Raw genomic sequence first — 24,054 nt, forward strand, 5'->3', positions numbered from 1 at the left:
TATATATATATATATTCTTTTAGATATAGTTTTATGACCAATGAGGTGTAGCCCCATTTCTGGATATTGTCAATCTATATCTGTTTTAGTTGATTAATTCTGCCTTGACTTGCACTGTTTCTGTTGCAATTTGCTGCTGTAACATCTGATTAATAAATTATCTTGACTGATAATGACTGATAATTGTCTGATGGTGGCGTCATCAACCATTTTATTTTTTTATCCTGTATTATTATTTTGTTTTGACGTTGTTGAGGTAAAGACGTCACTCAGTCAGCTGATTGGCTGTCACTCGGTCAGCTGATTGGCTGTCACCTGGTCAGCTGATCGCAGGTCGTAAAGCTTCAGCAAAGCTTCAGTTCGCCATCCCAGCATTTGGACGTTTCATTAAAGTTAAGGTTGCTCTTCCACCGTAAAACCAGTTAGTTTATCAGTTCCTTTAAACACGAGCACCGTCTACGGATTAATGTAACAGCTCTCAGCGGCGTTGGTTCGATTTTAAGGACGGTGTTAGCTTTAGCTTAGTAAGCCTAGCCGTTTCTGCACTACTTCCGGGTAGCTGTTCTCTCTTTCCGGTTGGCACTAATCTCTACTTCCGGCTGGGCAGAAGGGTGAAGTCTCTGATCTCTGGTTTCTCTGTTCTCCGGTCTCCTCTGGTCACTGAAGTCTCTGGTCCCTGGTCTCCTCTGTTTGTGGGTCTCCCAGGTCTCTTTAGTCCGGGTCTCCTCGGTCTCTGTAGTCCGTGTTTCCGGGTTTCCCGGGTCTTTGTAGTCCGTGTTTCCGGGTCCTCCTGGTCTCTGTAGTCCGTTACTCCGCAGCCCAGAGCTGCTGATGGACTCCAAACACACACCGACGGCGCCTCCCAGTCGGATCAGCTCAGCGACACCAAGCCTCCACCACCTGAGCAGCACCGCAGCCCCGCACCACCAAGCCCAGTTCAACCACACCACCACCCTGAGCAACATGCAGGGTATGGGCTGTCCTGTTGTCCGCTAGAAGAACACGGCAATGTCATCTTTATGCATTGGTTGTGGGGGTAGATGTGACTGACTCTCCCGGGTTGTAAATATGTAATCCAACGCAATGCGGGATTTCTGACAAACGGTGTAATCTTTTATGTACGAGTTTATCCTGCATTATACGAGTTTATACTGTGCTGTAATCCGTCGGGTCGGAGCCAGGCCGTGATATGATGGGGTCGTGCATCATACTTACCTGCTGGGCCACCATCACAACAAACTGGCCTTGACTACGCCGTCCGGTCTTGTAGTGTTATCGATGCAGAAGCTAAAGGATGCGATTCCTTCATGATTGAGCACGTCGTGCTTTAGAGAGTGTCTAGGTGGGGGGTTTATGCGATTTTCTGATGAGCGTTTGAATGTTGTTAAGCGATTGAATGCGCTGTAGTGTTGCTGCGTTATAGTGGAAGGGTGTTTTTGGCACACGGGGTTTTTGAACATTACAAGCCTGGGTGCGTATCTTACGATTGTCCTTTTGTTCAAAGTCCGTTATGTTTTATTTTCATTCCAGAACCAAACACCTGCTGGAGATGTCAGACTGAAACAGGTAATTACGGTTTATTTACTCGTTTATGAACTAACTCTAGTACCACGACAATCAGATGCGAGGCCACATCCTTCGACATGAATATTTCTAATTTCAAGAACACAGCCCTGCAAAAAACAAGTACACAACACAATGGATGCATATATGTTAGCTTACAGCTTAGAAACCACCTAAGGTTTAATGTGATAGTTGTTACGGATGCAACTTTGCACCCCATTTGGAAATCGTCTTTGTGTTTAATAAATAGTCCACATCTAGGCGGGTTTTAGTCTATGGTCATGGTTGGTTTCCAAATAGTTGTATCTGTATTTACCTGCTTTAGAATATATGAAGAATTTATATTAATTTGTACGATATCCAATGACATGCAGATTTAAAATGATATAACTCTTATTGGATGATAGGAGCTGTTTAATATGAACCTCTCTAGGTTTTTATTTAACCTTATGTAGTTGGACTATGATCTTTTGGCCCTGTCCACTGGTGCACCAGCAATTGAATCAAAACAATAGAACAATGATGACAATAACACGAAGCTACTATGTACTTTATAAATCCCTGATGGGAAATGTGGGTGTCGCAGCAGAAGAACAATAATAGGTTTTAATTCAGTAATAAGAATGTAAGCGATAAGTATTAAAGTAATAACGCCTACTCCCACACTACCGTGATAGCCTGACCAGGTAGTGGAGTATTGTGTTAAGATCAGTTTGGGTGGTGTACTTTGTTGTCTCCTGACTGTTGTTTTAACCCTTTATGCTCACTAATGCCCTCCAACTCCATGCTGACGGTGAGAATCTCCCGATGCCGGGAAAAACTTCAGCTGCTTTTTAACGCGTGCTTTGTTTTATCATTCATGCTCCGGTTTTAAGTTTATGATTCTGAGTGCCAGGTTTCAGTATGATTCCCCGTTCAGTAGCCCCATGCCATACCTCTCTCTACATGTCTGCTCATCGTGAAGGTGTTGAACATGCATGTCCATGTGTCCTGCGTCCCATTAAATGCATTCTAACCCTGTTGTTGTGATGCTAGTGTAGACCCTGGCTCAGACATCAGCCATGCCAGTGAACAGACAACATGGGATCGCTTTAAAAAAATCCAAAGCAACAATTATGTCATTAAGGAGCAGATAGGGTCAAGGGCATCCTGCTCTATGACACCTACAGACACCTATAGACACTCTAACCAGGAGACGATTTTTCTCTTCCTACCCTTTATTTCTACATGAATTTAAGAGTGCAGAATTAATTTATCCATTATCCTGGGTTATGAGCAGTTAATTCCTTCATGCAGTTAGTGGAGTAAACATAATCATTTCAGTTAATTTCCTTGGTATATAAAGTGGGAGGTCCACCATTCAGAGGTCAATATACTGGTAGGTCACGGTAAATGGGTCTGAAGTAAACCCAGCCGTGTCCTACTGAGAGACTGCGAGCTGACAGGTGAAATAGGAGCGACGTGTGAAACAAACCGCTGTCTTCTTGCCTCTAGGCTTTCAGATAAACCTTTCTGGAGCTCCCCCAAGTAAGCCACACCCCTTTTTGCTACTGACCAAACCTCTCTACCGTCTCTCTCTCTCTGTCTGTCTGCCTGGCGTCCTGATATGGGGGAGTGTCACTAACCCCGCCCCCAGAGTGGATGGGTGCTACGGGCTTGTGCCGACGGTCCATTGGTTTTAAGTGCAATGCTGCGTGCGCTAGTGGCATAGCTTAGACAGCCAGCAGGACAACATTGGGTACTTGTACTAATTGACGTCAAACCTGCACTTTAAGTGATCAATTAAGTCTTAACGAATGGACCGTCCCCTTTGTCAACGGCACAAGCCTCTGGTCTGGGGTGTCCATTGACACCTGGACACTTTGGACTCCCCTTTGACCTCTGGTCTGCTCCTGACTGATCCACGTTGCTGTCTCATCACAGAGAAGATGTTCTGTTCTAACATGAATGCCAGAGAACCGGGCCCTCAGGGGTGGTTGGTGACAGGGTTCTGCTACTAACACACCTCTGGTCCTGCCTGCCGTCTGTCACTAAACACACCTCTTCTCTCCTGGCTGGATTGACCTTATACTGTTTCTCCACCTTTGTTTACCGTTAGTCCAGCAGAGCACATCGATATTCCTGCGTATCAAAATTGAATTGAGTCATTTATTTGCATTGTGTGTTTCTTCAAGTGCATTTGAAACTCGGCACAGTATGATCAATATTGTATGTTCTGTGCCACACATCAAGATGTGGTATCAAGTGCAACGCAATATCGCTAGACTTGCTTCAGGATAGAAAACGACAGTGCTTTATCTGCAGTTGAACAACACGCCAGACCAACACTCAAACCACCTCGATTTAGATGGAGAGCAAAAAAGTGGACAAAGCAGCACGTAGAGCTACTGGATTACACATAGAGCGAATAACGGACTGGCTCTGGGAACGTATATTATCAGCGCCGGCTGTGATAGTGCCGGCCTGGGAAGACGGGGAGCGCCGAGATCTCCTGCGACTGCGAGAGCTGCAGTCTGAGGTTTTTGTGTTTTCCGAAGGTTCACACATGTTGCTGTAGCCAGTAGTGTGATTCTAGTTGTTCATTCTCTTGCATTGTGAAGTTCAGTTCATATGTGAAATCTCAATGCTACTTGATGATGTTGGGTCGGATTGTTTGGACTAGTGCAGGGTTTGCCTTCTAGAACGCTACCCTGATTGGTTATGGCATAACAGCCATCACTTGATGTATCTTCACTAACATAATGGCAAAGATGAACTGATGACTAAATAAAGGGCCAATTTGATTACTAAATTAGTTTATGAATAGTGTACAATTTCAGCACTTAAATTGAGTGAAAATATTAGCATATAACTGATCTACCTAGTTAATAACTGGTTTCTATATTTATTATTTGTGATTCCCCTGATTAATAACTGGTTAATACCATCATTTATAAGCAAATTCCCTGGTTAATAACTGGTTACCAGTCAAAGCTAGGCTCCACTAGTACTAGATCATCAAAGTCTTGGCTCTTTTCGGTGGGATTGTGAGGTGTAGTAACCACTATGTTCGATCTCCAGGCATCAATAACGGGTTAAGGAATGTCATTTTTTGTTTGGTTGCATCGTGAAACGCATGACCTCATCCCTCCCTCCATTCATCTCTTCTCCACGTTTTGGTTTTTGTTTGCTCTTGTCACCTCTTCCCGGTATGTGGTGTTCTTCACGTCTTCCCTTTCATTAAAAAAAACAACGGCTGCTGTCTCCTTTTTCTGCAGGTGTTAACCTCTCCGTTGTTCTTTCCTTCGTCCCAGGTAAACGCAAAGCTCTGAAGCTGAACTTTGCCAACCCTCCGATCAAATCCACGTCACGGTTCACGCTGCACACCGCCGGGGCAGCCTTCCAGAACCCGCACATGTAAGCCCTGCTTCTGTATGTGGCCCTGCTTCACTATGTATCATAGTGTCCTGGTGCCCCCCCCCCTTCATAGTGTCCTGGTGGTCCCCTTCATAGTGTCCTGGTGGTCCCCTTCATAGTGTCCTGGTGGTCCCCTTCATAGTGTCCTGGTGGTCCCCTTCATAGTGTCCTGGTGGTCCCCTTCATAGTGTCCTGGTGCCCCCCCCTTCATAGTGTCCTGGTGGTCCCCTTCATAGTGTCCTGGGCCCCCCCCCCCTTCATAGTGTCCTGGTGCCCCCCCCTTCATAGTGTCCTGGTGGTCCCCTTCATAGTGTCCTGGTGGTCCCCTTCATAGTGTCCTGGTGGTCCCCTTCATAGTGTCCTGGTGCCCCCCCTTCATAGTGTCCTGGTGCCCCCCTTCATAGTGTCCTGGTGGTCCCCTTCATAGTGTCCTGGTGCCCCCCTTCATAGTGTCCTGGTGGTCCCCTTCATAGTGTCCTGGTGGTCCCCTTCATAGTGTCCTGGTGGTCCCCTTCATAGTGACCTGGTGCCCCCCTTCATAGTGTCCTAGTGTCCCCCTTCATAAGGCACTAGTGCTCTCCTTCATAGTGTCCTGGTGCATTCATACATGCATTCAGATTTATTTCCCTTTCTCTTTCAACCCCCCTTGAGTATTCTGTATTTAAAGACACATGTTTTGTGTTTATAGACGTATGTTCAGTATTTATAGACATATGTTCAGTATTTATAGACATGTATTCTGTAATTAAAGACTAGTGTTCTGCATTTAAAGACATGTGGTCTGTATTAGGGATGCACCGAATATTCGGCCACCGAACATGTTCGGCCGAAAATGGCCCAAAACATAATGTTCGGTTTCGGCCGAAGGAGTAAAAAGGCCGAACATAATACACCGAACATTTTTATTTATTTATAAAAAATAAAATAAAAAGTTTTACTAATTTATTTAAAGGTACATTGTTCTTAAATTCTTGCTATAATGTCTGCTGGAATGTTAGAAAATGTTTAGTATTAAATAAATATTTTGTATCAAATTTGTAATTGATTTTTTTTATAGAAAAGCAAGACAAAAAAGTTTATGAAGGACATTTAATTGCTTGATTTATGCAATGGTGAAATTAAAGCAAAATGAATGAAAAACATTAAAAGCCACATTCGGTATTCGGTTTTGGTCTTCGGCCAACTGTTTCAGAATTTTCATTTCGGTGCATCCCTAGTCTGTATTTATAGACGTATGTTCTGTATTTATAGACGTGTGTTCTGTAATTATAGACGTGTGTTCTGTATTTATAGACGCGTGTTCTGTATTTATAGACGTGTGCTCTGTATTTATAGACGTGTGTTCTGTATTTGAAGACATGTCTATAAATACACGTGTTCTCTATTTGAACATACAAATACATGTGTTCAGTATTGACTGACATACATTCAGCATCTCTTTCTGTGCTTTACTGTTCGTGATGTGTGTCTCTCAGAGAGCGTTTGAGGACCCACAGTCTAGAGTCGTCAGGGAAGCTGAAGATCTCCGCGGAGCAGCACTGTGACTTCACGGCCGAGGACCTCAAGGACCTGGGGGAGATCGGCCGGGGGGCGTACGGCTCGGTCAACAAGATGGTCCACAAGCCCAGCAACCAGATCATGGCTGTCAAGGTGCAGCTCGCCGCCTCGTCTCAGGCCCCTGGCCTTGGTGTTACATTTTACATTCGGTTCATGGCAGACTATTGTCTTTTTGCGTTCAGCACCTGCAACTCTGATTGTAAGAACTCTTTGGTCATCTACGTTTGTTCCTCAGAGTTCCCTGGTCCTAACCAGTCTCTTGTGTTTGTTCCTCAGAGGATCCGGTCTACGGTGGATGAGAAGGAGCAGAAGCAGCTGCTGATGGACTTGGACGTGGTGATGAGGAGCAGTGACTGTCCCTACATCGTCCAGTTCTACGGAGCACTCTTCAGAGAGGTACGACCGCCGCGGCGTCACAATCTGGGCACCTGCATCTGCCGTTGTATTCTTACAGCGGCCACTGACCACAAGCATACAGCACTGAAGTATTTTTCAATATATTTCAATGTTTTTTTTGTAGTAGTATTTGTAGTCGTGTTCCAGGTATATTGTTTACACAATATACGATTACACTCACAATCACTTGGCACACATTTCTCACATGTTATTTTCCTTGATCTCTCCTCCCAGGGTGATTGCTGGATATGCATGGAGCTCATGGCCATCTCTTTCGACAAGTTCTACAAGTTTGTCTATGGCAATCAGGATGACGTGATCCCCGAGGAAATCTTAGGAAAAATAACATTGGCTGTACGTTTCTTGGTTGTTCGCTTTAACCAATCATGATAAATGCTCCATTCTTCTTTGGTGATTCAGTACTTGGTTGTGGTTAAACGGCTACTATTGTTTCTGTTGCAGACTGTGAACGCGCTTAACCACTTAAAAGAAAACTTGAAGATTATACACCGAGGTAAGAAACTATGATGTGACGATCATGAATGAGTCCTTAATATGATGGTGGATATTCACACCTAATTATTGGGTGATTATGAATTATTGCTAATGTTTACGATTTATTAATTTACTCCAAAATGACTTGCTTTGAACTCGGAGCACGTTGTGATGGAGCAAATAGGGGTTATGTAGTGCATCAAGGAGCAGGTAGAAAGGAGGCAGTACAGAGACAGGTCATCAAAGAGCAGGTAGTGGTTGGACAGTGCAGAGACGGGTCATTAAAGGCAAACTCAGCAAATTTGTTGTTTCAGAAGAGTGTATCAAACTGGGTGCCCTTTGATAATTATTGTGAGAAATCCTTAACATGACTTAATTAATGAACACCTTCACATAGATGACTATCATTAATCATTAATAGTAATATATAACTAAAGGCAAGCTGAGCAAATTCGTTATTTCAGAAGAGTGTATCAAACTGTGTGCCCCTCGTACCCATGAAGTAGCTCTCAGTACCCATGAAGTAGCTCCCAGTACCCATGAAGTAGCTCTCAGTACCCATGAAGTAGCTCCCAGTACCCATGAAGTAGCTCCCAGTACCCATGAAGTAGCTTCAGTACCCATGAAGTAGCTCTCAGTAGTACCCATGAAGTAGCTCTCAGTAGTACCCATGAAGTAGCTCTCAGTAGTACCCATGAAGTAGCTCTCAGTAGTACCCATGAAGTAGATCTCAGTAGTACCCATGAAGTAGCTCTCAGTAGTACCCATGAAGTAGCTCTCAGTAGTACCCATGAAGTAGCTCTCAGTAGTACCCATGAAGTAGCTCTCAGTAGTACCCATGAAGTAGCTCTCAGTAGTACCCATGAAGTAGATCTCAGTAGTACCCATGAGGTAGCTCCCAGGTTCAAAATGGTTGTCGACCCCTGCTCTAGAAGGACTACACTGAGGACATGGGGGACCGATCACGGAACCTTTCAGCTTGTCACAAACCAAACAACCACTACAATATCCTACCCCCTTTGATGTGTTGTAGTTCCCTATGCTATACTCCTAAGCTGAAAGATTCTGTACTCCGTTAGTAAGTCTGCTCTTAGATCATTCTTCACGGCTGGATTTTTGTGTCCCCCAGACATCAAGCCCTCCAACATCCTCCTGGACAGGAACGGTAACATCAAGCTGTGCGACTTTGGGATCAGTGGGCAGCTTGTCGACTCCATCGCCAAGACCAGAGACGCCGGCTGTAGGCCCTACATGGCTGTAAGTCACCAGTCTGGTGGATGCGATCCATGTTGATTATGTGATGCTGTTGATGTGGTAGTAATGGTGGGGTCGTTCAGCTGATGGTGTGGTTGTCATGGTAATGTGGCGTATTTATGGTGACGGTGTGGTTTTCTTGGTGACGGTGTGGTTTTCATGGTAATGGTGTTGTTGTCGTAGTGTTGGATTTGATGCCGGGGCCGTGGTGTTGTTGCCATGGTGATGGTGTGGTTGTGATCACTGCTTGCTTCCTGTGTCCAAATGAAGCCTGCTACTGTGGAGTCAGGAAGAGGAAGAGAGAGGTTGTGAGGGAGGAATGAATATTGATCGTAGTATTATATTACATAGTATTTAGAGAACACCCCTCATTTTGTTATACATACCTTTCCTGTCTACTCTTCTGTCCAGTTGTTTAAGGAACCTAGTTGGCCCTTTTCTTGTTGCTCCCATCTTAATTGTACAGCTCAATACCATTTGCTACTTAATCTGGTTAGTGCGCCCTCTGTTGGTTTGGCTGGCTGACAGCAATCTCTCCCTCTATCGCTCCTGAGACTGAGGTGACTGGCAGATTTTGTATAGATGTAAGGAATGCAGCTCGGCTGGCTGACGTGATAACACGGAACGTACCGATGTGTTGTGTTGGCGTGTTCAAAGTGTCTGGACATGCCCAAAGGGGCGAGGTGGCACTTATTAGTTTGGGAACATTTTCAACAAAACATCAACAGAAAATGGATAGGTGTGGAGCTCTCTGATTGGTAGTGCTGTTATGAGTGGAGCTCTCTGATTGGTCGTGCTGTTGTCCTCTGCAGCCGGAGAGGATAGACCCCAGCGCGTCCAGACAAGGATACGACGTGAGATCTGATGTGTGGAGCCTGGGGATCACACTGGTGAGTTCACACTCTGATCTGGGTTTACTCTGATCCAGATTAAACCTGAACCAGTTTAAACCAGATACAGATTAAACCTTAAACCAGGTTTAGTTGACCCGGTTAAATTCGGATCCGGTTCCGCACTGATACAGTTGAACTCTCATCCAGTTTCCACCTCGTCTTGTATTGAAAGATGCGTGTTGCTGTTTGTGTGTGTGTCAGTATGAGCTGGCCACGGGTCGCTTCCCCTACCCCAAGTGGAACAGTGTGTTCGACCAGCTGACCCAGGTGGTGAAGGGGGACCCCCCCCAGCTCAGCAACTCGGACGAGAGACGCTTCTCCCCCAAGTTCATCGCCTTCGTCAACCTGTGGTGAGAAGCGACACAACCTTTTACAACCTAGAACATTCAGAATCTAGAACCTTGAGTCATTCAGAGGGGTCATAAGAGCCAGTGAACCCAAAACAGTTTTTTGTTGTTTCACAAAAAGTTGCTGTGGGCCGTAACCATGGCGATAACACGCAGTCGATAACACTCTTTTCGAGGTCTCAGCCCAAATCACTTTTTCTTAAACCTCCTCTTGTTTGAATGCCCGTTGAAACAGTTGGTTCACTGGCTCTTTAAAGTACCTTGCAGTGAATGAAGGATACAGGCGTGCCTGTGAGTGTTCGGGTCCTGCTCCCTGCTCCCTCTAGTGGACAGACATCCAAGCAACACCCTGTACTGAACATGCAGAGCTGCTTTAGTTGGGTTAACATGACCTGAATTCTCTCATCTGTCTTATCTCCTCTCTCCAGCCTTACAAAGGATGAGTCCAAAAGGCCAAAGTACAAAGAACTTCTGGTGGGTTGAAATATTCAGTCACTAAGAACATGGTTTCCTTCTATTACTGTACTGTTACTTTTCGGTGCTGTTATTTTACTGTTTGTCTCACGACTGTTAGTGTACTGTTAATGCACAGTTAGTGTAATGTTAGTTTAATGAGTGCACCGTCACTACTGTCAGTGTACTGTTACCATTAGTGCACTGTGACTGTAATGTGAGTGCACCGTTACTACAGTCAGTGTACTGTTACTATAGTGCACTGTGACTGTAATGTGAGTGCACCGTTACTACAGTCAGTGTACTGTTACCATCAGTGCACTGTGACTGTAATGTAGGTGCACCGTTACTACAGTCAGTGTACTGTTGCCATCAGTGCACTGTGACTGTAATGTAGGTGCACCGTTACTACAGTCAGTGTACTGTTACCATCAGTGCACTGTGACTGTAATGTGAGTGCCCCATGACCACGGTCAGTGCACTGTTACCATTAGTGCACTGTGACTGTAATGTGAGGGCCCCGTGACCACGGTCAGTGCACTGTTCCTTCACTGGGCCGTTGGCTGAAGCCCTGGTGTCGTGCCCCCCCTGCAGAAAGACCCCTTCATCCAGATGTACGAGGAGCGCCATGTGGACGTGGCCACCTACGTGTGCCGGCTCCTGGACCAGATGCCCGCCTCCCCCAGCTCCCCCATGTACGTGGACTAACCCGGGCGCCCTCCCTCTCCGGCCTCCACCCCGAGACTGCTGCGCGGCAACCTTTTCCTCGTCTTCGGTCGTCATGACAACCTGATGTCCTCGCCCCCTGGTCCTCGTCTCCCGGTGACATGGCAACCCGGGCAACCCCGGGTCCCCCGGTGTCGTGGCAACCCCGGGTCCCCCGGTGTCGTGGCAACCCCGGGTCCCCCGGTGTCGTGGCAACGTGATGCCATGGCAACATGGGTGTCCTGGTGTCCTGGTGTCACGGAAACGTGGACCCCCCCCCTGGGGTCGGGTCAACGTGGTCCCCTGGTGTCATGGCAACCTGGTGTCATGGCAACGTTGATGGACATTCCTCCGCCCCCTCCGTTGTCGTTTGTTTCGGTCATGTGACTCAATCTGTAGTTTTTAGGCTTTTAATGTGAAACCACAACTGTTACCATGGGAACGTCAGAGAAGGCGGTCACGTCATCTGTTGGTAGTCACATGACCCAAACAACAACAAGATGGTTGTCCCACGCATTAGTCCCGGACTGTAGGTACAAAACATGTATAGAACAAAACAAAAAAAGATGTCAGAAATGTATAAATTACAAAAATGTAATTTAAAACTAAATGTAAATGTGCTTCTTTCACCGCAGTGTTAAGAAAATACTTGTTGAAGCTAAACGCGGCGGTGGTGGCGCTGTCTGTGTAATATATGGACCTTCACTCTCATCCTCTCCTCGTCCACAGCGGATAAACACGCTTGTTTACGTATGATAGTAACTGAATATATAACACGGAGAAGCTCGGCACCAAAACCTGGAAACTATACCCACAAGAGGAGCATTTCATCTTCAAGACTATTACTGGAATCACCGTCTGTATGAGCAACCCATCTCCTCCCTATGTATGTAAATAAAAGCTTTGTGTTGCAATTTAACGGTCGCTTCTTAGGGTATTCAGCGGCTAACGCTTTGATGAATACAATCACGTGATACCTGCTGACTCTGTGCTGATATATAAATAAATAAAGAGAATGGAAATAATGTTCCGGTTTTCCTTGCCATTAATCTGGAAAAGATCATACACATATGCAGCCAATGAAGAAGGTAATCAAAGTACTTTATTTATCTCTGATAATAAAGGTGGGAGTGGGACATGGACCGGAGTTAATTGTGACATTGGTCATTGTTTTGGTGTTCAATCCATAATCCATCCGTAAGCATGCATCCCAAATAGTTCATTTTCTGCTACGAACATCTATTATATATTTTTTATCTATATTTTTTATATATGTGATTTATAATAATAATAATAATAATAATAATACATTTCATTTAGAGGCGGTCTATATCTCATCTCATTTAGGATTTGAACTTCATTGAAAATATCCAATACCGCTATGAAATTAAGTGACAGAACCCACTGAACTGGGACCGCCTACTTCTCTCAGTCAGCTGCTGCGACTGGCTCTCACCCTCGAGCTCTCACATGATTGCACCAATGGGGTCCAATGATTATACCACGTCATCAATAGATGCCGGAAAAAGTCCCCATGTGTCAACCATGGAGAAAGTCAACCTCTGAAACAACATCGCTATAACACTGAAGTCTATTAGGTAACTAATTTGTTTTTTGAGGAGGTGTGCAATGATCTTAACAAAATAATTGTGTGGTTTGCACGAGTTCAGTTTTTCTTTCCCTCCGGTGGATCTTTATTATGAATACTGCTCGTCTGTGGCAAAAACCTTTTGCATTGCTTTTCATCCAAACCAAATCAATCACTGCTTGTCGCCTAGCAGTCGCCTGTGGTCCTCGTTTCCACCGGAATGTTTTCCAGTTCTGCAGAACAATGACGACCAACATGGAGCAAAACACAAAGAATTTCAAGAAGGCTAAACAGAAGGAAACCTTGAGACGACTGAAGACCAAAGACCATCGCAACTCGCACGGCCCGTCCACCGTTTATCTCCAGGTTGTCGGGTCAGGCAGTAGAGACAATGGAGCCTCGCTGTATGTCTTCTCCGAGTACAACCGGTAACTATGGACGCTTTTCTATCCATCCGAGGATAAAACACCTTACTTTTACCTGCCCTAATCTCCACACCTACGATGAATCCTCCTATCTTCCCCATCCTCTCCAGGTACCTGTTCAACTGCGGGGAGGGGACTCAGAGACTGATGCAGGAGCACAAGTACGCTGCTGGTTCTTGTTTCGTCTGTCTCTTACAATAACAAACCACATCCTTAACTAGTGAGGTAGAAAGCTATGTGATGCCTCCAGTTGACAGTATTACGATTTTGTATTGCACACTGATAGTCTGTTCTATCTAGAGCTAGGTTAGTGTCATGCCTGAACGTTATGTTCTTCTGCTGACAGGTTAAAAGCGTCCCGTTTGGACAACATCTTCCTCACAAGGATGAACTGGGACAACATCGGTGGCTTATCGGGTGAGTTTGGTGGTTACAAGTATGCTGTTATTAAACGTGATTCACGAACAAGTGGCCAAGTTGTTATAACCCCGGATCTGTGGTTCGTACCGTACGGCAGGCATGATCTTAACACTGAAGGACATCGGAGTACCAGAGTGTGTTCTGTCGGGTCCTCCGCAGCTGGTAAGCTTTGTCTATTTATCCCAGAGACGGAACTCACCGTGAACGCCTGTGTTTTCTGTCATGTCAGAAAGATGCTAGGCATAATACTATTATGCCAAACCTCCTTCTTCTTCAAAGGGCAACTTCATCAATGCCATCAAGGTGTTTTCCGGAGCTTTGGAGGACATCAAGTTGTGTACGTTGACTTGTGTCCCTCGTTGGTCATTTAACACGTCATGTTGTATCTGAAGACTTTGATTCTGACCTTCGACCCCTCGTCGTCTCGCAGCGGTCCGACCCTACACCGAGGAGGCATACACGGACGAAACCATGAGCGTCCATCAGGTGCCCGTGTTTGGTGAGTGTTGGCGGCCAGCGTTTCACCGCTCAAGTCTCCTGAAGATGTCGACGCGGTACCTCGGTGACCCTCGTCGTCTTGAGATGCTGGATCAACACAAAACGTTTAGTGCATCGTTGTAACCATGGTACCGAAGGGGGTCTGTGACGGCGTGATTGTGAGCACAGCTTGTTTTTGTATCAAATGCCCAGTATAGCACCGGGTCTTTGAAGTGAATTAGGAATAGGATGAGGACGAGTATGGGTGTTGCGTTGACGGTGTTTCGTCTCCAGCCCAGTTGCTGGGTGAGGGAGGACCGGGCAACTCTGCAAGCCCCGGGAGAGGAAGCCCACCTCGGAGTCCGGTCTCCAGCCAGAGGAAGGAGCTGTGGAACCCAGCTGAAGGCCAGCCAGGACACAGACCTGCCAGCCCGGGTGAGACAAGCCCTTCTATTTACTATCTTCCAGAGGTTCCCAGCTTGGTGTTCATCTTCATGTATCAATATATATGTCTATGTATATCATGTGTTATATTTTAGGGTTGATGTCCAAAGCTACAAGGGATCCCTCTCTGGTGGTTGCATTTGTTTGCAAGGTAGGTCATCTTTCTGATTCGGACACAATACAGGAACCTGGGACAGTAGAACGTCAGTAGTGTACAGTACAGGACCCTGAGACAGTAGAACCTTAGTAGAGGACCGTACAGGACCTGAGACAGTAGAACCTTAGTAGAGGACAGTACAGGACCCTGAGACAGTAGAACCTTAGTAGAGGACCGTACAGGACCTGAGACAGTAGAACCTTAGTAGTGGACAGTACAGGACCTGAGACAGTAGAACCTTAGTAGAGGACAGTAGAGGACCTGAGACAGTAGAACCTTAGTAGAGGACAGTACAGGACCCTGAGACAGTAGAACCTTAGTAGAGGACAGTACAGGACCCTGAGACAGTAGAACCTTAGTAGAGGACAGTAGAGGACCTGAGACAGTAGAACGTTAGAAGTGGACAGTACAGGACCCTGAGACAGTAAATCTCTAACTTCTCTCTCCGGTTCTCTCAGCTCCACGCCAAGAAGGGGAACTTCCTTGTCCCTCAAGCTGTTGCGCTAGGCCTCCCCGTGTAAGTGTACCTATGGATTTGCTATTGGTTGGAGAATAATCCCAAATCGTTCAATAATAATCAGTGGTGTCATCGATGTAGCGGTAAACCAGCCATCGGCCCCCTGGTGGTGGACCTGAAGAACGGCAAGACGGTGACATATGAAGGAAAAGAGGTGAATTACAACGTTAATCAGACCGCCATCTTGCGTTCAATGTATAAACCAAAATAATGTGAATGTTGCATAAGCCTGTGGCTGAACACAATCTGGCCCTCCGAGTACCCCTGACCCTGACCCTGACCCATAACCACGCAAACAAATTTAGCTGTAGAGAACTATAAGGAGAGGAGACGCCGTAACGCGTGATTTTTGGGTTTCCACAATAAGATGGCGTATGAGATGGTTGGGACATTGAGCACAGATTGAGCTTCAACTCCTCGGCTCAAAGTCTGACTAGAAAATACTTTTAGCGTTTATCAACCGTGCCGTTCCGATGACATCATCACTGTGCGCCCTCTCTGTATCTCGTCAGATCCGGCCGGAGCAGGTGTGCACGCCCTCTGATCCCGGGCCCGTCTTCCTGGTGGTAGAGTGTCCCACGGTGGAGTTCATAGACGGAATCTGCACCAATGAGAGACTAGCCAGGTAACCAATGAGAGACTAGCCAGGTAACCAATGAGAGACTAGCCAGGTAACCAATGAGAAGCTAGTTACCGAATCAAAGGACAAGCTACCTACCACCTGCCCCAGATCATTACATGTATACATGTATACATGTATACATGTGTACATGTCCTAGGCGTGTACATTTTTGCCCTTATGGCATGACACTGTAATGACTGTGATTTTATTTTATTTTAATTTATTTTATGTATATGTGTATTGATACACTTTATTTTATTATTGCATCTTTCTATATTCCATGAGCTGCTGTAACAAGTGCATATCTCATGTATGGGACAAAATAAAGCTCCTATCTACCTTATCTACATGGCTCAGGTGTTGACCGATCATGTGTTCATAGTTCAGAGCAGGTACTAGTGCTAGCCAGTATAACCCCCCTGAGCTGACGTTCTGTTGTTACTGTCTTGTTGTTATCGTTGTCCTCCGCAGGCACCATGCGGGGGGGCCAGAGGACCCAGCCGCCCTGGTGGTCCACATGACCCCCGAGGTGGTGCTGAAGACGGAGCGCTACCAGGAGTGGATGGAGAGGTACCGGGGTTCACTGCTGCCTCGTGGACATTGTATGTTCACACCAGATGGCACCCACGATGGTTCCATGCTACGGCCCGTTAGATGGCTGCCAGATACGGGTTGAGGCAGTGGACAGATTTCCCCCCAAGGGGACAATAATTAAATTCAAAGAACTTTATTTTTTCCCATAAGGGCAACTTCATTTGTGGTCAGGCACATACAAACAAGACACACTTCAACAATAAAACATATATTCAATCTATATTCTACGAATAATTACGTTTGACGTAAATATAAGCACGCAGTATTTCGCTCAGCGCCCACTGGGTATTACATTGGAGAGATGAGTGGGGACACTATCCAATCAGGGACCATGGGATGATCAGGTGATAATGCTGGCACAGAGCCAGGGGTTAGCACATCTGCTCTGGCGGTGGGTGCCCTGGGGTCTCTGGCAACCTCAGGGAGTCCAGGACCTGAACAGCCCCGGTCCTTGTGCTCTGTCCGCAGGTTCCCCAGCTCCACACAGCATCTGGTCCTGAACGAACAGGTGCAGACGGTCCACAACGTCCGGAGCCTCAAGATCCAGACCCAGCTCAACATGATCCACCCGGAGATCTTCCCCCAACTCAAGAACATCAACCCTAAGGTACCCCAACTGACATTCTTTTCAACAGTTACTAACTATATCAAGTTCAACTCTTCGGTGAGAACAAAAGCTCCATGACCAAAGTCGTGTCATTTTAATACCTCTTAACTGTTACAGCGTTAGCACTGGTTCTTAGTGGAGTGGAGGATTCCCTAACCTTTAAAGCTGACCTCAACTCTGTTCCTATCTTGCCTCTACATTGGATTCAGTTAACCTTTTGAGAGCAGATCTCAACACTGTTGACATGCTGCCTCTATAGGGGATGAGGAACGTTAGCCACTGGCTTTAAGATGAGTGGAGGGAAAGACATTGAGCCATGCTCTTAAAATCAAAAACCTCGTCTCAACGATTTCTCAATTTCTCCCCCTACCTCCTTATTCCTTTCTCTCTTGTGTCCCCCTTCTCGCACTTTTTTGGAGGTTTTGTCCTTAATGTTTTTTTCCCTTATTTCCCCTTCATGTCCTCAGGAGGAGAAGGGCTCACTGCGTGCCGCCCCCGTCAGAGCAGAGTGTCTCCTCAAGTTCCAGCTCCGCCCATTGCTGGAGTGGCAGAGGTACACACTCACTCACTCACTCACTCACTCACTCACTCACTCACTCACATCTCTCACTCCCTCCCTCTCTCCTTCCCGCTCATGTTCACCAAGGTCGCACGTCAAAGTGTTTGTGAAGACAAGCGTTTACTGTCTGTCTAACCTCACTGTGTGTGTGTGTGTGTGTGTGTGTGTGTGTGTGTGTGTGTGTGTGTGTGTGTGTGTGTGTGTGTGTGTGTGTGTGTGTGTGTGTGTGTGTGTGTGTGTGTGTGTGTGTGTGTGTGTGTGTGTGTGTCCGCGCGCGTGTGTCAGAGATGCGATGGTGCCGTGCGACACGGCAGAGTTCCTGAAGGAGGCGTCCGAGGTGCCAGACTTCCTCCAGGAGGTGGAGGCGTGTCAGGCCTTCTGCTCCTCTGACCCCAGCGTCCTGTCTGGTGAGTCCAGGTCCCGCCTCTCCACAGCCTCGGCCAACACACTGGCATAGGCTACACCAGTACACAATACACCAGTACCCTGCTGGTCTGAAGATGGATCAATGTCCCTGTGGACGTGGTGTGTTTCAAAGTGAGGGCGCCAACGTGTGTGTTGTGCAGGGAGAGCGGAGCGATATCCTGAGGTCATCTTCCTGGGGACGGGCTCCGCACTGCCCATGAAGATCAGGAACGTCAGCGGGACTCTGCTGAACATCAGGTCCCTCCGCCACTGTTCAGCTCATCCAGTCCTTACCATTCTTTAACATAGTTTGCTATTGGACTACTATCGGACTGCTATAGAACCACTATTGTACTACTGTTGAACTAATGGTTAACAAATGTTCAACTACCGTTTAATTGCGGTATGCTATTTAAGTACTTTATCATTCTTTTTTAGAGATACTTTTACCCAACTTCTAACTTTTTTTTTTATAACAATTAATTAGTTAAAAATCCGGCAGGGACAGCCCAAACATAAATTAGTTTCTGTCTTTGTCTCTTTCTATAATTACTCTCTCTCTTCCTGTTGCTCTCTTTCTCTGTCTGTTGCTCTCTCTCTCTGTCTGTTGCTCTCTCTCTCTCTCTCTGTCTGTTGCTCTCTCTCTCTGTCTGTCGCTCTCTCTCTCTCTCTGTCTGTTGCTCTCTCTCTCTCTCTCTCTGTCTGTTGCTCTCTCTCTGTCTGTTGCTCTCTCTCTCTCTCTCTCTGTCTGTTGCTCTCTCTCTCTGTCTCACTCTCTCTTCCCCCCCCCCAGTGCTGGTCAGTCCATCCTGCTGGACTGTGGTGAGGGGACGTTCGGCCAGCTGTGTCGTCACTATGGCGACGGCGTGGATGATGCCCTCTCCAACATCTCCACCATCTTCGTCTCCCACATGCACGCCGACCACCACACGGTGAGCTGGCCTCTCACGTGCACACTCACTAACACACGGTTAGCTGGTCTCTCACGTGCACACTCACCAGCATACGGTGAGCTGGTCTTTCACGTGCACACTCACCAGCACACGGTGAGCTGGTCTCACGTGCACACTCATCAGCACACCCTGAGCTGGTCTCTCACGTGCACACTCACCACCACCAGCACACGGTGAGCTGCTCTCTCACGTGCACACTCACCAGCACGCGGCGAGCTGGCCTTTCACATGCACACTCACCACCACACGGTGAGCTGGTCTCTCACGTGCACACTCACCAACACCAGCACACGCTGAGGTGATATCTCACGTGCACACTCATCACCACACAGTGGTGTTCATGTTCTGGGTTGTTATCGTGCGTACTTTAATGTTGGTACTTAAGTGTGTGTGTGTGTGTGTGTTAATGTGTTTGTTTTAAAGTGCATTTCAACGTGTTTGTTTAGGGGCTGCTGAAGCTACTCTACCAGAGGGAAAGAGCAATGGTGTGTATTTTATATAATATTATTCTACTACTTTACTATTCTTTATTATATGATACCTTATTATAATACACTATACTGCATGTTATTTGTTCTTTACTACACTACGCTATATTGTATTAGATTACTCTTGATGTAAATTGACGACACCGAAAGTAGTACTTTAACATTATAATGTTAAGGTTAAAATGTTTCTCAGTGTGAATGAGCTGGCTGACGGCTCATTATGGGATGTTGTGGTTGCCAGGCGACGCTTGGCAAGCCGTTCAGCCCGGTGTACCTGGTGGCGCCCATCCAGATCATGACCTGGTTGAACCAGTTCCACGACCACTGTGAGGAGATCCTCAGCCACGTCAAGTAAGTACCTCCTCCCCATCTTCTCCTATCACCTCTCTCCCCCTCTCACCTCCTCATCTCCTCACGTCCTACTCCCGCCTCCATTGTCACCTCCTCCTCACATCTCCTCGCCTTACTCCTCTGCTCACCTCCTCCACATCCTCACACCTCCCAGCCTTTCTCTACTCCTCTCACCTTCCCACACAGCCTTCACCTCCTCCTCTCGTCCCTCCTCACACCCTTCACTTCCTCCTCCTTGTCTCTCCTCACATCCTTCATCTCCTTCTCTCACCTCCTCCTCCCCTCACCTCTTTACCACCTCCTCCTCCTCCTCCCCTCACCTCTTTACCACCTCCTCCTCCTCCTCCCCTCACCTCTTTACCACCTCCTCCTCCCCTCACCTCTTTACCACCTCCTCCACCTCCTCCTCCTCCTCCTCCTCCTCTCACCTCTCACCTCTCTCCTCGGCAGTCTGCAGTCCTCCTGTTACGTTCCCGGCGAGACGTTGTGTTAAGGAGGGATATGTGCTGACGGAGATAATGAGCTACGGACGGGGTCTGGGTGCTGGGTGATAAATACCGGGCTAAGTGTGGCTGATATTGGATTACCTCTGGGCTTAATTTATACCCATTGAGCGGCGCGCTTCTGGGATTTAGTTAATAAGAAGTTTGTTGGAAGACGTAGTGCCCCAACGCCTCGCAGACGGAGCATTCGATTCACCGGGACAATACCATAGATTTAGAGAATGAATCCTCCTCTAACAAACTCTGGCTAGGTACTTAACTTAACAAATACACTGTCACTTAAACGCCACCTGAAACGGCCATTTAATTAGTCTCTTTCTGGGCTTGTTTACTGAGCTGCTGGCCCGGTTTCGCTTTTTCAGCATCATCCCAAACAAGTTCCTGTGCGATGGAACCGAAGTTCCCAAATACAAGACGAAGTCGTTCATCCAAGCCGTTCTGAAGAAGAACGACCTGGACAGGGTAAGCGGATGTTTGTTTTCACTTATATCTACAGAACGTACAGTATGGCGTAGGACTGCTTGGAGCGTGGATTGTTTGTTTGCCTGTTGTGTCGTTTACTGTTGTCGAGCTGTTCGCTGTTCCTGTATTGGTTTTGTGTTTATGTGTTTTTTGCGATGTTTATGTTCATGAGCTGAGTGCGTTTGTGTGGCTTACTCAGTTGCTGTGTCATTTATTATGGTTATTTACGGTTGTTGTTGTGTGTTTTTGTGTGTCTGTAGTTCCAGACGTGCCACGTGCACCACTGTAGGAACGCGTTCGCCTGCAGCATCACACATCGCTCAGGCTGGAAGCTGGCCTTCTCCGGGGACACCATGCCCTGTGAGGCCTTCGTGGGCATAGGTCAGAACACAATCGACTAGTACAACGTCAGCCTCGTATAATCGTTGAGTGGATCATCGGTCAGATTCTAATCTACTAATAGGTCAGATTGGCACTATCTACCTGTAGATAGAAGTTCAGAATCTATACTATAATCCACTGGAAGATTATAGTTCAGATTTATAATCGTGTGTGTGTGTGTGTGTGTGTGTGTGTGTGTGTGTGTGTGTGTGTGTGTGTGTGTGTGTGTGTGTGTGTGTGTGTGTGTGTGTGTGTGATATTAGCAGGGTCCTCCTAAAGGGTTTTTAATTACCCGGAACATTCTCCTCTGGGATCTCTTCTGTTATCTATCTGCTTTAAAAGGGCCGAGCTGGACCTGGTCCAATCAGAACAGAGCCTCCTTCTCTCCGGCCAATCAGCACCAAGAACCTGCTGCTTATCGATCTCATTGATCTCCTCTGTAGTGTGTGTGAGTGTGTTCCTCATGTTCTCGGTGTGTTTACAGGGAAGAACGCCACGCTGCTGATCCATGAGGCGACGCTGGAGGACGGTCTGGAGGAGGAGGCCATCGAGAAACGCCACAGGTGAGGTCCTCGCCTCCCACACCAGTTTAAACCGGTCAGGAGATGGACGGATGGATATGAGGGTTTCAAAAGTTCCGAGTGCGCCATGTGGTTTGACCCTGATCCGTCATAAAATATCCCTATCGGTTAATAAAGACGACCCCGGAAAACCTCCGGGATAATCCCATCGCTGGTTGACGGTCATTCCGTACTGCAAGCTACCCTCACTCCATAGTCCGACGATGAAACCAAGCGATCTATATTAGAGTATTTACAACAATTAAATAAATAAATAAAATTGGGATCCCCCTCCCCCCAGCACGACCTCCCAGGCCATCGCCATGGGGATGAAGATGAACGCTGAGTTCATCATGCTGAACCACTTCAGCCAGCGCTACGCCAAGATCCCCCTCTTCAGCCCCGACTTCACCGACCGCGTCGGCATCTCCTTCGACCACATGAAGGTCAGCGCGCACACACACACACACACACACACACACACACACACACACACACACACACACACACACACACACACACACTAGTGAATTATTGGGGACCGAATTACTTGCCTATTGTCCCCTGTTGAGGAAGGCAGAAAGATGGCGTAAGCTACATTTGCTAGTTCTGCTTATGTGCACAATGTGACAATATACTAGAAACTTGACGGGCTATGACTGTATGGAGGTGAGGCGACATACACCTGGCCCCATTTCTCACGGCTTATGGGAACTGAATGGTGACTTATAGGGACTGTAGGAGTTTCTGGTTTTCCCGGTTGATGACGCCTTGACTACAGCAGTTCATTGAGATGAGTTGCAGCTGCTCGGTGTTCCATTCATGTGCACATGACGAGACATTTGAAGGTTGATTTTGAGGACAAAGTTGTGACTTATGGGGACCAGATTTCCTTCATTTTGGTGGATGCGATTTGATGAAGCTTTATTTAAACGGGAACACCACATTCAGTTTCCAAAAGGTGAAACTGTTTTCAAAACTGTCGTGGCCAGGTAGGTAGCAGAAGTAAAATAATTTCAATTTTGAAAATAGTCAAATGAATGAACCAAGCGACTAGCCTGTCCATTCGACCTCCAAAGACCAAACGGTGACTTGTTATTCCAGCTGTGGGTTTGAGGGCATCCTAAGGGCGTGGGAACCACAGCCGGGGGGCAGAGAGCTGTCCCTGCCAGATAAATATAGAGAAACGTCCCTAGGTCGATTTAATCTGGCATGAATAATTTATACACACACACACACACACACACACACACACACACACACACACACACACACACACACACACACACACACACACACACACACACACACACACACACACACACACACACACACACACACACCCCTACCTGAGGTGTTGGACTACAATTCAGTCACTACTCCTTCCTGTGTGTGTGTGTGTGTAAAGAACAACACTGTGTTCTGAATGTTGTCTAACTTAATAATGACACACGTGTTGTAATTAACGCAACCTACCGGAGCCTAGCCGCCTTCGTCTAGCTGGCAAACACAATACAGACACTTGCCCTGTCCAAACTCTCCCGCCATCTTGTGTCTCAACCTATCTTGTGTCTCAACCTATTTTGTGTCTCAACCTATTTGTCTCCCTATCTCTGTTGTCATTTCCCGTCTGTTTCTCTCGTGCAAAGTACACATTTACGTTGTCAAAGCAGTTCAACAGTGACTCAAAGGCAGCCTACCAATATTGAAGTGGTACAATTTAAAACTCTAAATCTAAAGGCGTAAACGGTAGAAGGGGAGCTGTGAGGTGCTCACTCACTCTCTCTTTCCCAGATCCGTTTCGGAGACTTCCGTGTCCTGCCCCGGCTCGTCCCGGCCCTCAAGGCCCTCTTCGCGGAGGAGCTTGGGGAGATGGAGGAGCGCAGGGAGAGGAGGGAGCTAAAGACGAGAGGAGAGCAGGAGGAGGTGCTGGAGCCCAGGGGTACCAAACGTGACCAGGAGGGGGCAGTATCGCACAGCGGGGAAAACAAGAGACTCAAAGCCAACTGAACTCCGGCATTTCCCACTCTTTTTACCATACCGAGTTTACGGTCCGGGGTATTCAAGATACCGATTTTCATTTAAATGGGAGCCCGACAAAGATTTAACGGCGCATGGCTTTGTGCTGGATATATTTTTTATTTTGTCCGATGTGTGCGGTGACAGAGCGTGTGATCTTTGTTTGCGTTGCAGTGTATATAGAGCAAAGCTGTTAAAACATTTTGATTTGTTTTATTTGATGCAATAAAAATGATTCCATGCAGTCTGCTGTGTGTCTGAAATGCAATCGTAAAACTTCAGGGGTGCAGGCGGTAGTTTGACTCTAAACCCTGATCCGTCGTAAAAACATCCCTATTGGTTATTAAAGAAGACGAAACGGGCCTTACATGCTGACCACATCTCTGCATGATATTTTTATGAAAACACTCCAATGCCTCTATTGCTGCTCGTTTTCCAAAGCTAATTCCACTTCCTCCGTATT

The 24,054-nt window shown here is 46.8% G+C and overlaps 2 protein-coding genes across 9 annotated transcripts; both read left to right on the forward strand.

Annotated features, from left to right (window-relative positions):
- The first annotated feature begins 292 nt into the window (after positions 1 to 292).
- Positions 293 to 12,084, forward strand: map2k4a (mitogen-activated protein kinase kinase 4a). Of its 6 annotated transcripts, XR_009522711.1 has the most exons (14): positions 293 to 970; positions 1,531 to 1,566; positions 3,058 to 3,090; positions 4,857 to 4,959; positions 6,435 to 6,609; positions 6,793 to 6,912; positions 7,147 to 7,266; positions 7,375 to 7,426; positions 8,537 to 8,664; positions 9,474 to 9,551; positions 9,756 to 9,904; positions 10,330 to 10,375; positions 10,949 to 11,172; positions 11,208 to 12,084. XR_009522711.1 is itself a non-coding variant. In XM_060035948.1 (13 exons), exons 1-13 carry the CDS (start codon positions 832 to 834, stop codon positions 11,060 to 11,062), a joined length of 1,293 nt encoding a protein of 430 aa, XP_059891931.1. In that variant the 5' UTR covers positions 293 to 831; the 3' UTR covers positions 11,063 to 12,084. The 6 variants fall into 6 exon arrangements, 5 of the variants coding, with proteins under 5 accessions (XP_059891931.1, XP_059891933.1, XP_059891932.1 ...); XM_060035948.1 differs by having other exon boundaries at positions 10,949 to 12,084; XM_060035951.1 differs by lacking the exon at positions 3,058 to 3,090 and adding an exon at positions 4,624 to 4,751 and having other exon boundaries at positions 869 to 970; positions 10,949 to 12,084.
- Positions 12,085 to 12,537: 453 nt separating this feature from the next.
- On the forward strand, positions 12,538 to 23,835 carry elac2 (elaC ribonuclease Z 2). Of its 3 annotated transcripts, none has more exons than XM_060035826.1 (25): positions 12,538 to 12,657; positions 12,841 to 13,075; positions 13,183 to 13,233; positions 13,419 to 13,489; positions 13,590 to 13,654; positions 13,772 to 13,829; positions 13,923 to 13,991; positions 14,264 to 14,404; positions 14,509 to 14,564; positions 15,029 to 15,087; positions 15,169 to 15,241; positions 15,600 to 15,712; positions 16,181 to 16,279; positions 16,772 to 16,910; positions 17,378 to 17,463; positions 17,755 to 17,876; positions 18,036 to 18,132; positions 18,668 to 18,806; positions 19,274 to 19,312; positions 19,557 to 19,666; positions 20,532 to 20,631; positions 20,892 to 21,012; positions 21,497 to 21,575; positions 21,874 to 22,018; positions 23,367 to 23,835. In XM_060035826.1, exons 2-25 carry the CDS (start codon positions 12,891 to 12,893, stop codon positions 23,580 to 23,582), a joined length of 2,433 nt encoding a protein of 810 aa, XP_059891809.1. In that variant the 5' UTR covers positions 12,538 to 12,657; positions 12,841 to 12,890; the 3' UTR covers positions 23,583 to 23,835. The 3 variants fall into 3 exon arrangements, with proteins under 3 accessions (XP_059891809.1, XP_059891811.1, XP_059891802.1); XM_060035828.1 differs by having other exon boundaries at positions 12,550 to 12,657; positions 12,879 to 13,075; XM_060035819.1 differs by having other exon boundaries at positions 12,562 to 13,075.
- Positions 23,836 to 24,054: the final 219 nt, after the last annotated feature.

This window comes from Gadus macrocephalus, chromosome 2 (assembly GCF_031168955.1).
Source record: "Gadus macrocephalus chromosome 2, ASM3116895v1".
NCBI lineage: Eukaryota > Metazoa > Chordata > Actinopteri > Gadiformes > Gadidae > Gadus > Gadus macrocephalus.